The sequence below is a fragment of the Acartia tonsa genome, chromosome 7, assembly GCF_053477335.1.
Source record: "Acartia tonsa isolate MP-2025a chromosome 7, ASM5347733v1, whole genome shotgun sequence".
In the NCBI taxonomy this organism is placed as follows: Eukaryota; Metazoa; Arthropoda; class Copepoda; order Calanoida; family Acartiidae; genus Acartia; species Acartia tonsa.
This window is the reverse complement of record NC_137266.1, coordinates 24,131,894-24,143,759: the sequence shown is the minus strand read 5'-3', so window position 1 is coordinate 24,143,759 and position 11,866 is coordinate 24,131,894. Positions and strand designations below refer to the sequence as shown.

Genomic DNA, 11,866 nt, shown 5'->3' with positions numbered 1-11,866 from the left:
AAAATGAACTTCTTCAAACTTTATTTTCACTGTTATTCAGTAACAGCTTGGGTTATAAACATTTATTTTTAATATCAGATTGTTATGGGATGCATTTTTATTATATATTTATTTAAGCTTTTCTATCCTAAATGACACTTTTATGGATTTTTTTTATAAATGATAGAAAGTTGCATCATAATTGTTTTTAGGACAAGTGGGATGAAAATAGGTTTATCCATGTTTGTCATCTGTTAGTAATCATAAAAAGTCTAGGACAAATTTGAAGATTTTATACCCCCAACCACAAATTCTGCTTTTGAGGAAAAGTTGATCAATACTGGCAGCAAGGAATGGCTACAAATATACTTTAAATTAATAATTTAATGGTAGTTTCATGTATTGTCACTTTATTGTTTATCTGTGCGAGAACTGCAAAGGGTCATATAAGGGGGTGGGGGTTAATGCAACCATCTCTTAATCAATGATTAAATGGCACTTAGAATCCAAATTTTATTACTAAACTTGGTATGAGTAATCCTTGGTATGTCTGTTTTTCCTAAATTGAACAAAAAGTTGAAAAAGTAACGGCTAACAGCTTAGCCGTTTAGCCGTTTTTTTTGGCTATTTTTAGGGCAAATCTATCATAAATTACGCAGGAATCAACTTTTTAAAACATATTTTTGCTTTAAATCCTGTGAAATGATCCAAAAAACTATTTTTTAAATTTCTATTACCAGCAAGAAGAGATAGGTTTCGTGACTGATTTGCTATGAAAATAGCCAAAAAATGGCTAAACGGTTAAGCCGCCATTTATATGCTATTTACACCTGCACATTAATGTGAAATCTTTAAGTATACATAGGAAAATTGTTTTTTTTATCTGTAACCATTTTTTAAGCAGAAAGTGTCACAGAAACAACATACCTGTCATCATGAGGTATTTTCATTGACCTTTTATTTGCTCTGGATATTTGTGATTTTTTGGATTTTAATATTAAAAACACCCACCAACTCGGCGGTTTTCGGCGGGAGCGGCGGTTCGACCACATTTTTTTTTCTTCGCAAATGCACTTTATACCCGTTTAAAGCAACTGTTATGTCAATTTTTAGAGTTCTACTCCAATTTTAAAGTCTTAAAACACACCTTTATGTAATTCTACGAAAGCTACCACTCCCTTTTATTTAATCTCTTGTTCAGTAAAAAATGTATAAAGTATAGATGTATAACTCAGACAACTACAATACCCAAGTGTTGGGGACCTTTTTAGTCTGCTAGCAATTTGCTTTCTGCTCTTTTGTATCTACTTGGCAGTTCTATTTTTCCCATGCTATTGTCTTATATTTGAAGGCCCAATTGAAAGTCCACAGAGTCTATAATACCCTGTTGCAGTAGAGTTACATTTATCTCATGTGCCATTTATTTATTTACTTTTATGTTTTTGTAATGAGTTGTTTGTTACTAGTTGCTTTGCCACTAGTCTCTAAAATAAGCATAGGGAAGGCAAAAGATAGCTTAACACCACATTTACAAATCTACCCTAAAAAGAACAACTTATATGGATCAGTAACTTTTCTAAACTTCAGACAATGCAACCATATTATAAGATTTTTATTTTTTATAAAGTAAAGCAGGTCTACCAGTCAACAAGAAGAAATAAACTTTTACATTAAAAAAACTTATTATGAGGTCTAATTAATTTTGTTCTACTTTAAATGGGGGATTTGACACTATCTAAACACAACAGAACTCCACCAAAACAAAAGATGATATGCACGAACGAGAGCAAGTAATTCTAAGCACCTTCTATCAGTGATTCTAAATAATTGTGAATATACTATGGTTTGGTTTGATATTGTTATATCAATTTTAAAAAAATAAGTGTCATCATGGTTTTATATGAAAAAAAATTTAAAATGTTAGGCATTTTTTGGCTATATATCATCAAATATATTGTTGAGTTCAAATTGCTGTGACACCAAACTATGAAAAATGTTAAGGGGGGGGGGGGGGGGGGTTTAATGCAACCATCTCCTAATCAGTGAGCAAATGTCACTTAGAATTCGAATTTTGATCTGGAATTTTGCACGAGTAATTCTTGGTAGGTCTATTTTCCCTAAATTGAACAAAAAGTTGGAAAAGTAACGGCTAACGGCTCAGCAGTTTAGCCATTTTAAAACTATTTTCAAGGGAATCATCACGAAACCTATCTCCACATAATACTCTATGCTGCTCCAAAACGTTTTCAAACAGTTCTAGCCGCTAGTTGCTGGTACTAGAAATCTAAAAATGTTTTTTTTTTATCATTTCACATGATTTAAAGCAAAAATATGTTTCAAAAAGTTGATTCCTACATAATTTATGGCAGATTTGCCCTAAAAATAGCCAAAAAACGGCTAAACGGCTGAGATGGAGATGGTAACTTGTAATATTGTAAATAGTTTTATTAGTTAAATTTTGTAATTTAAAGCATTTGATTATGGTGTGTTATTTTTATTTGGACCTTTGAACTCAACAAAACATTCAATGATATTACATCAAAAAATCCTTAACATTTTAAAGTTTTATTCATAAAAAACCATGGTGAAACCTTTTTTAGTTGGTAAAACTTTATCAAACATAACCCTAGTATATTTTCAAAAAAAAAGTATTTAGAATCACTGCTGGAAGGTGCTTAGAATCACTTGCTCTCGTTCGTGCATTGTCCCCTTATTGGCATATTAGTTGTTTTAATGAGGTACAATGAGGAACTGTAAAATAGGCGGCGAAACAGCAATCTGCCGCCGAATTAGCTACTAACATATGTTACTTTTTAGAGTTCCATTGCGCCTGATCTAGAGGACAATGACTCTTTAGTAAGTGGCTCCAGCGACACTCTTGGTTCTCAATTAGATGAAGATAAATATTATACTGAAAAACCAAGCTACACACCAACACCCAGCCCCACACCAACACCAAGCCCCACATCAACACCAAGCCCCACACCAACACCAAGCCCCACACCAACACCAAGCCCCACACAAACACCAAGTTGCAAACAAACACCAAGCTACACACAAACACCCAGCCCCACACCAACACCAAGCTACACACCAAAAGGTAATCTTTACACTCATGAAAAAGATAAAGTAAAAAAGGAATTGCTTTGGTTATCAGATATATTAATTTCCAGAATGCCTACAATATTTCATCCATGGGTTACTTTCAGTGCTGCACCGTACTGTATACTCAGTTTTATCCTTATACTAAAGTAACAGGATGTTTGTTTGTCTGTGTGTGTATCTGTGTGTCTGTGTGTCTTTACCGAAGGATCCCGCTAACCGCTGAACCGATTGGGTTCTCCTTAACAGGGTAGATTCTCATATGTCCCGGGAAGGTTTTTAACTATTTTGGGGGAGGGTACCACCACCCTCTAAGAGAAATCACAATAAAATCGAAAATTTTTAAAATATTTTCGCCGCATAGTGTCGCTACCGTAGTCTCGCTAGCTTAGACAAATTATTTCTCAAATTAGATATTTAAAATAAATTAAAAACATTTAAATGCCACTAGTGGCCTCTAGGGGCGTAGCCGCTAGTAATTTTATAAAGAAGGCGTCATTTTTTCTCTTTATTTTATTGGACTTTAAAACAGGAGTAGAACGTTAAAGTTTTGCATCGCAGTAGAATATTCCTTAGGTATTATATTTATAAAAGTTCTATGTTCCGCTTCTTATTTATAATTTTTCTCCATTGTATTTATATACCTATTTTTTTTCAGATCTGAGAACCTGTTTTACCCTCTCAGAAATGAGGTAATTTTTTTAAATAAATTGAAAAAAAGGTGGAAGGGTTTGGTGTATAGTTTGTTATAGAGTAAAGATAAATATTTTACAAAAATTATTTTAAATTTGTATAAACTAAAAAATAGAACTTGAGGAGAAGTCGTTTATAATTATTTTCCTAATTCAAAAACCCTGATGATAATATTTATATTTGGTGTTGTTCTGTTTATGGTCAAATATTACTATAATCGATAACGTTGCTCTTAACGTTATGCATGTAATACATATACAATCAGCGTTTGACAACTAACAGCCTTCAAAGTTCTTAAGTGATAATAAATTCAAGTAATAAATTACCGTTAATTGAACAGATCTGTAGTATAGATGTATATACAGATAACTACCTCCCTCCCTTTGGGAATAGTCCCTTTCGTGGCAACGCCCCTTAAGAGGCGATTAGTTGTATTTTTAAAATGGCTTTTTATAGGTTATTTTAGATTAGGTTAGGTTATATTTGGTTAGGTGATTGCCCCACAGGGTTAGGCAGTGGCTAGAAATAGGAGAAAATTACCTTAAGGTGCGTTTCCACGAAAGGGACTATACCCCTCCCTTTTTCAATGACCTTTCTCGTCTGCTACCAAATTCATTTCTGCTACTTGGCTGTGTTAATATTAGCGACACAATTGGTTGATTTTCAATGACCCAATTTAGAGTCGGCACAAGGATGTGGAGATACTCAAATGTTAACTGCGCACTAGATGTATATATATTTTGTTTAGAAACTGTCAACAAACCTGTTTTGATAGATGTTCAAAACCCTGGTATGATGTTATGTACAAATTGAAAAACAAAGAGATCGACAAGTAAGCATTTTATTAAATTAAAACACGATAAATCTGGATTTAAATCTATTCATCCTAATGTCCATAGGAGCCTAAAAATATTTAAACAAATTCTTTATGTCCTTTTTGATCTACATGCAAATGAGTATTGATAATTATTGTACTATAGCCACACTTTTTTTTAGGCAGCTGGTTATCCACATTGAAGTTATCCCCGTTTTTTTGTATTGCTAAACTTTTAGCTTTGAAACTTCTTTAATATTAGTTTATTAAACCAAGGAAGTTTAAGGAAGCTTTATAAAAAATAAATTTTTAAAATTTTTATCTACTTAATATTTGCTAATTTTAGGTACTGCTTGTAACTTTTGGATAGATGTGTCACCCGGGACAGCTGGTCTTGTCCTCTTAAGGATTGGCCTTCCCTACCCCCCGAAATCAAACCAATACCAACCAATCTACCACATTTTAAAAGCCAAAGCCGTGCAATAAAAGTGTAAACAAATAATAGACCTTTAAGGTCTAAACTTTATACAAAGTCGAAGCTAGATCCTTTTATGTATTTATATTGTATTATAATAAATTTTATTTTAGTTTTTATTTAAAATATATATAAAATATTTTAAAGCATGTTAAAATCTTTTTAATCCTTATATAAAAGTAACAGGTTATGTGTCTGTTTGTGTGTGTGTGTCTGCCTGTGTCGAAGGATCTCTCTAACCGCTGAATCTATTTCTCTTCTACAGGTTCTCCTAGGTCGTGGGTAGATTTTTCATTATTTTTTGGAGGGTACAAGCACACTTTCAAGAGAAATTGTACTTAGAACAAAGTAACCATCCCCCAAAAAATATATAAAAAAAACTACAATTGAAAGTGTGGGGGATGATTGTCCTTCACCCCCCCCCTCCCGCCCCCCCCCCCTCCTAGGGAACCCTAGAATTTTCTAGGGGCGTAACTGCTAGCACCATAGATACCAATTAGAGAAACGGATTTTGTAAATTGTAGCTTAGTAATTCTAGTTGACTAAAACTTTAGTTGGTTTATATATATTTGGTTATTTAAAGAAGATCTAAATAGGTCAGAATTTATCAGTTAAAATTCACGAAACCTTTAATACATATTAGAATTTATATGTTACTTGCTCTTTGTGAGTATACTTTTCAGAATACAAACTAAGAATCATTGATTTGTTCTTGACATGTTAAATGAGTATCAATCATACTTCTAGTTTGAAAACAAAAATTTGTATTATCAACAAAAACGATTATGTTCATCAGTAGTAAAGATAAAACAACATAATTATTTAGGGAAAATAAAAAAAAAGGCTTAGCTAAGATCTGAAGTCTAATATACTATGAAGGTATGTGGTTACTTGTGGTTGATCTTAGTGTTCCTGGACCAAGGAATTCCGTCACTCTATCGTTTTATGTCATGCGCTTTACTTAGCAGGAATGGTAACCTAAGTTTTGACATTTTAAGACCACTAAACGGACAAACTGAGTAACGGGGTAAATGTTCAATAAATAATCGTGGTTTATTTATATGCAATTTCAAGATTGTATTTTATAAAATGGCAAGGTAACCCTCATTTTCTTTCCCAAATTAATTAAAATTACCAGATGACCAAATAAGTTAGTTTTGTTTAACAGAGCTGGATTTTTAAATCATTTCAATGGTGCGCCAAATCGGGGTGAGCCAACTTTCCACCAATGAGAGCACAGCATTTTACGAAATGCCTGTGGTGGTTTTAGGCTATTTTCTTGGGGGTTGGGACACCCCAAAAACCAAAAAATCCCTACCATTTTTTTTGCTGAAGATTTCCTTGGTTCTTTTTTTTGCTGAAGATTTCCTTGCTCCTTTCACGAATTTCGCAAAAAAAAACTTATGATCACCTCTTGGGGCAAAGCCCCTAGAGGCTAGGGGCGAAGCCGCTAGTTTCAAAATAAAAAAAAGGAAAGCTGGTAGGACCACTTAGTAACATATTAATATTATTACGCATTTTAAGCGTACTTTCTAACATGTTGGGAGGAAATTAAGAGTTAAGAGAGGATTTTTTGGAGAGCAATGAAATAAGAGTGGAGCTTTAATTAGTTAGTAAAAATGTGTTTCTTGATCAGTTTTAAGGAAAGATAGAAACATGTTTTTGTATATTGTTATCTATAAATCAAAGAGGTACGATGTCTGTCTGTATATCCGTCTTTCTGAAGCTTAATATTTTGGTAACTGCTGAGTCGACATTGATTGATCCACTACCAGCCCCCCAATAAAGAAAAATTTACCCTCCAAATTTTTATCGCTACAAAAAATTTGTGGTTCATCTTTACTTAGTTTCTCCTCTCTTTGGGCAAAAATACTAGATGCTAGTAATGAAGCCACTAATTTCATCTAATTTAAATAGCTTGTTAAAGGTGTTTGAGTTTTCTGATAATCTTGGTTTAAAATTTTAGAAGTGAAATATTTTTCCTGGATCTTTTTAAAAGCGAAGCTTTTCTATAATTAGGGTCGGTCCGTACGTCCGTCCGTACATCCGTCCGAGATAGATAGCTTTTATTCGTTAATTTAGGCATGTTAGAATTGTCCTATCGATTTCAAACTTTGCATGATGATTCCTGTAGTAGTTAGGTACGATTTAGAAAGCGTAGAAACTCTATAATCATTACCAGAATGTCCGTACGTCCATTTTAGACATGTTGATTTTTCTACTTTTTTAACAACAAATTTTTATGTGATCTAATTATCCGTTTGATCTGATTTTTGGTCTATTAATTCCTGGGACAACAAAGAACAATAGTATAAGCGAAGCAACTCTATAATCAAGTCCGAAAAATGTAAGTATGTCCATAAACATTATCCTGTATCAAGCAGTTTTTCAACAAATTTACTTACAATTTTGCTTCGACTCTTTCGATACTTTTATATTCTGATTATTCAGTTCTGACACTATACAAGTGTAAATGTCCGTTTGCTCTACCGTTTCAGTGCTTCGCTTTTATGGATGTTGTCATCCTTGTTTGTACTATTCTTTTAAGTACAAATCTAATATGTACCACACCCCTCCTCAACCAAACTTTATATTAAAAAAATGTCCCAAACATTCGGACAATTGGGCGTTCAAATAGGACCTAGTGGTAGTTAGAATCAGTTGAGAACAAAATCCTAGCCGTTCCTTCTTGCCAGATATGGCCATTTTAAGATTTTAGTCAAATTACACTAAATAACCAGATACAAACTTCACTCTTCTCTAAATATTTTAGTGTAATTGTAATGGGACAGCCCCAAAATATAGTAGCTTTGCTCCTCTGACCAAACTGACTGCCTGAAGTTCCTAACAGGAAGTGCCTTATTGTGTTAACACAAGTGGGGATTCGAACCCATTCCCGAAACTATCCAACATGGAATAGCTGTATATTACAGCATGATGACAGTAATTTGTCTATAAGGCTCAGGCAATGGATACCCCTCTGGATACCCTCTGCTGATCCTGGCTGTTGTTGGTTATCAGCAGGGTCAGCTTCTTGTTGGACTTGTACCTGGGTTTCCCAAGAGTCAGGCCCCTGCGCTGGAAGTAAAGTCTGGTCTTGACCACTATCTCTGTCCTGGGAGGCACTTTGATGTTTAAACCCAACCCTATCTAGTTGCCTCCTTGAGGCACCTTAAACACCATGGGGTTGTACAACTAATAATAGCCCCTGTCCAGTTTTCCAGTTTCCCCTTCCGGGGGCCTCTACCCTGATTAGAATGGCCAGCAACTCAATGCTACCAATATCCTGGTCATCGGTCAGCTCTTAACAAATGGGGACAATGGCTGTGACTGACAGTGGCCTCATGAGAGCTGCCTTGGCCAGACAGTTGATTGTGCGGCTAGAGCGAATCTTGCCTTCAGTCGCTGGTGGTGGGAGGGGCTCTGGGCCTTTCCCAGGCTTGGCAGGGCTTGGGCCACTGGCTTGATGGGATTGGGGGCGACCATGGCTACTCTCCCAACTGATCCATACCATCAGCTCCATTAAACAGTAACTGTGTCCCCTAACTCCCTCAGAAATAACACTCTCAGGTTTAGTCAAGAACAGGGTAGAGCTAAGATGAGATGCTCCCCTGCCAATCCCAGATCATCACAGCTGCCATGGAAGGATAGCTGCAGGTGATTGGCCGCATACCTAGGCTTAGGATGCAAGATGCTGGTGTGCATCTTGAACCATACCCTGAACCTGGGAGGGTTCTTTCTGATGGAGTTAGGGGACACAGTTGCTGTTTGATGGACAAAAGCTGATTGTATAGATTAGTTGAGAGAGTAGCCGTGATTGCTCCACTCCCATTAAGCCAGTGGCCCCAGCAATGCCAAGCCTGGGGAAGGTCAAGACAAATCAAACTAACTCCCAGGACAGAGATGGTGGTCAAGACCAGGCCAAACTTCCAGCGTAGAGGCCTGGCTGTGGGGAACCCCAGATACAAGTCCAACAAGAAGCTGACCCTGCTGATCACCAACAACAGCCAGGATTAGCAGAGGGTATCCAGAGGGGTATCCATTGCCTGAGCCTTATAGACAAATTACTGTCCTCTTGCTGTAATATACCGCTAATCCACATTTGATAGTTTTGGGAATGGGTTCGAATCCCCACTTGTGTTAACACAATAAGGCACTTCCTGTTAGGAACTTCAGGCAGTCAGTTTGGTCAGAGGAGCAAAGCTTCTCTATTTTGGGGCTGTCCCACTACAATTACACTAAAATATTCAAAGAATGCGAAGTTTGTATCAGGTTATTTAGTGTAATTTGACTAAAATCTTAAAATGGCCATATCTGGCAAGAAGGAACGGTTAGGATTTTGTTCTCAACTGATTCTAACTACCACTAGGTCCTATTTGAATGCCCAATTGTCCGAATGTTTGGGACATTTTTTTAATATAAAGTTTGGTTGAGGAGGGGTGTGGTACATATCTACATAGTACAAAAATAAAAACCAAACATTTCCCTAGTGATACAAGATCAAGATGATCCATAGAAGCATAGCAATATCAATTTTTATTATTTTATGTTATATGAAGTTGAAATATTTACTGTACATAAAAATATGTTTTATGATTTATTAATTTTTTAGTGACGTACAGACAAATCTTAAATGAATTGTTGCTGCGCTACTACTGTACATACATAGCGGATTTGGGTGGGTAGGGGATTTGCCCTGAAGTATGAAGAATAGAAGCAAGCAACAATTGAATGGGATACGTCATACAATGTAGCTAAAGTTATTTTCCTTTACTCCAAAGATCTTTAGATTAGAAGTTGGTTTATGAATATATGATCATTGTATAAAAAATAAAAAACATGAAAGGCTTTGACTACATTCCCATTTTTTTTCATTCGTATAACATTTAATAATATTTTAAAAGTATTTTTTTATATTTTAGCTCGACCAGAGTAATATTTGATGTTATAAGTTTTTTTTAGTTGTATTTGATAAACATATGTATAACATAGTAACACAATGGAAGCGCGGCGCGTTATGGCATTTTTGGGGAAAATTTATAGGGGCGGGGTTTCGGATTAATAGTAGCGAAGCTACTCTATAGATATGGGCCTGTCTGAAAGTTATTTTCTGTAATATGGTAGTTTTAAGGAGTACCTATTCAACATGAAATTTGCTCTACTAATATGTAAGATAGGTGTCTAAAATTTTAAAAAGCTGGTATTCAATACGCGAGATTAGTCTGTTTCCCGGTATGTTTTATTATTCTGTAATGTATTAATTTACATGAAATAGCCTAAAACCTGCCTTTGACCCATCTAAACTTTCCTGAAAATCGTTTAACTAGCTACTTTTAAGTAAATGATTATAATTGTAAATGAAGTTGATATTTCTAATGCTTTGTTATTGCTGCGCTACTTATGGATATTAATCATCTCCTTATAATTATGAGAAGGGGGTTTTATAAGCGGATGCGGGCTAAATTAAAAAGGGGATAGGAAAGTTTTTCATTTTCTTCCGTAGAAAAAGGGAAAGGTGTAAAAATTCCATTAATGCGTACTAAATAAGGTCAAAATATATATTTCTGATTTATTTAGTAATACACTAGTACTACTTAGTTGTAAAAGTACTTTCAAGTGAGTAGTAAGTTGGAAAGATACAGTTATAAAGCACTGATTTACAAGTTTGAAGTGAACTATTCAGTTTTTATATTATCAGAGATAAATATGCAATGGCTGAAAGATTTCTATACAATACATCTCCTATGATATGTACACAAAATTACCAATTCTTGGTTGAAACGTGTCGACACTCAACTTAATGAACCAACAAATCATTGTTTCCTAAGATGTTAAACAAACTAATAAGAAAAAGTTATTATAAAACTTTGAGGACTGTTTTGTTTATTGTAACCCATTTATTAATTTTGTGCTGACATTATATCAACATAATACTGTAGCTATTATGATTGCTTATTGTTCATCCTTTAACAGTTATTTTCCTAATATAAAGTAGCATTTTTAAAAGCAAAGCTTTTCTATAATTAGGGTCGGTCCGTCTGTCCTAGATAGATAGCTTTTTTCGTTAATTTAGGCATGTTAGAATTGTCCTATCTATTTCAAACTTTGCATGGTGATTCATGTAGTAGTTAGGTACGATTTAGCAAGCGTAGCAACTCTATAATCATTACCAGAATGTCTGTACGTCCATTTTGAACATGTTGATTTTTCTACTTTTTTAACAACAAATTTTTATGTGATCTAATTTTCCGTTTGATCTGATTTTTGGTATATTAATTCCTGGTTCAACAAAGTACAATATTATAAGCAAAGTAACTCTATAATTAAGTCCTAAAAATGTAAGTATGTCCATAAACATTATCCTGTATCAAGCAGTTTTTCAATAAATTTATTTACAAATTTACTCTTATACTTTTAAATTCTGATTATTCAGTTCTGACACTATACAAGTGTTAATGTCCGTTTGTCCTACCGTTTCAGTTTTTCGCTTTTATGTATGTTGTCATTCTTATTTGTAAAAAAAATGATATTAAAAAATACAAGTCTGATTGAGTTTTCTTTTCTTTAGGGAAGCTTAACATAGGTCCCGAGATGGTTTTTAGTTATTTCATTTTTAGCTGTTACCCTTTGAATGCAGAGCAATTAACAAGGATGTCCAAGGCGGGTGGGAGTTTTCCCCCTCAAACGAATTTTGAGAGTGCTGTAGATTTCTACCCCACTTTAAAAAAAAGTTTGGGACGTTCTTAGCCCCTAGTATTTTAGGATATCACATATGATGCTATAATTAGTGTCATCAGAACAGC

General features: G+C 34.6%; 1 protein-coding gene across 1 annotated transcript; it reads left to right on the top strand.

Moving 5' to 3' along the window:
- Positions 1-3: 3 nt before the first annotated feature.
- On the top strand, positions 4-5,209 carry LOC145324464 (uncharacterized). The gene is made up of 6 exons (XM_080167051.1): positions 4-51; positions 881-919; positions 2,797-3,079; positions 3,740-3,773; positions 4,523-4,606; positions 4,935-5,209. Exons 1-6 carry the CDS (start codon positions 4-6, stop codon positions 4,945-4,947), a joined length of 501 nt encoding a protein of 166 aa, XP_080023177.1. The 3' UTR covers positions 4,948-5,209.
- Positions 5,210-11,866: the final 6,657 nt, after the last annotated feature.

Bases quoted from the DNA above. Each gene is read 5' to 3' on its own strand.
- LOC145324464 (XM_080167051.1), top strand. From the start codon at position 4: ATGAACTTCTTCAAACTTTATTTTCACTGTTATTCAGTAACAGCTTGG. The intron at 52-880 runs GTTATAAACATT...CCATTTTTTAAG, and splicing joins GTTATTCAGTAACAGCTTGG to CAGAAAGTGTCACAGAAACA. The intron at 920-2,796 runs GTATTTTCATTG...GTTACTTTTTAG, and splicing joins AACATACCTGTCATCATGAG to AGTTCCATTGCGCCTGATCT.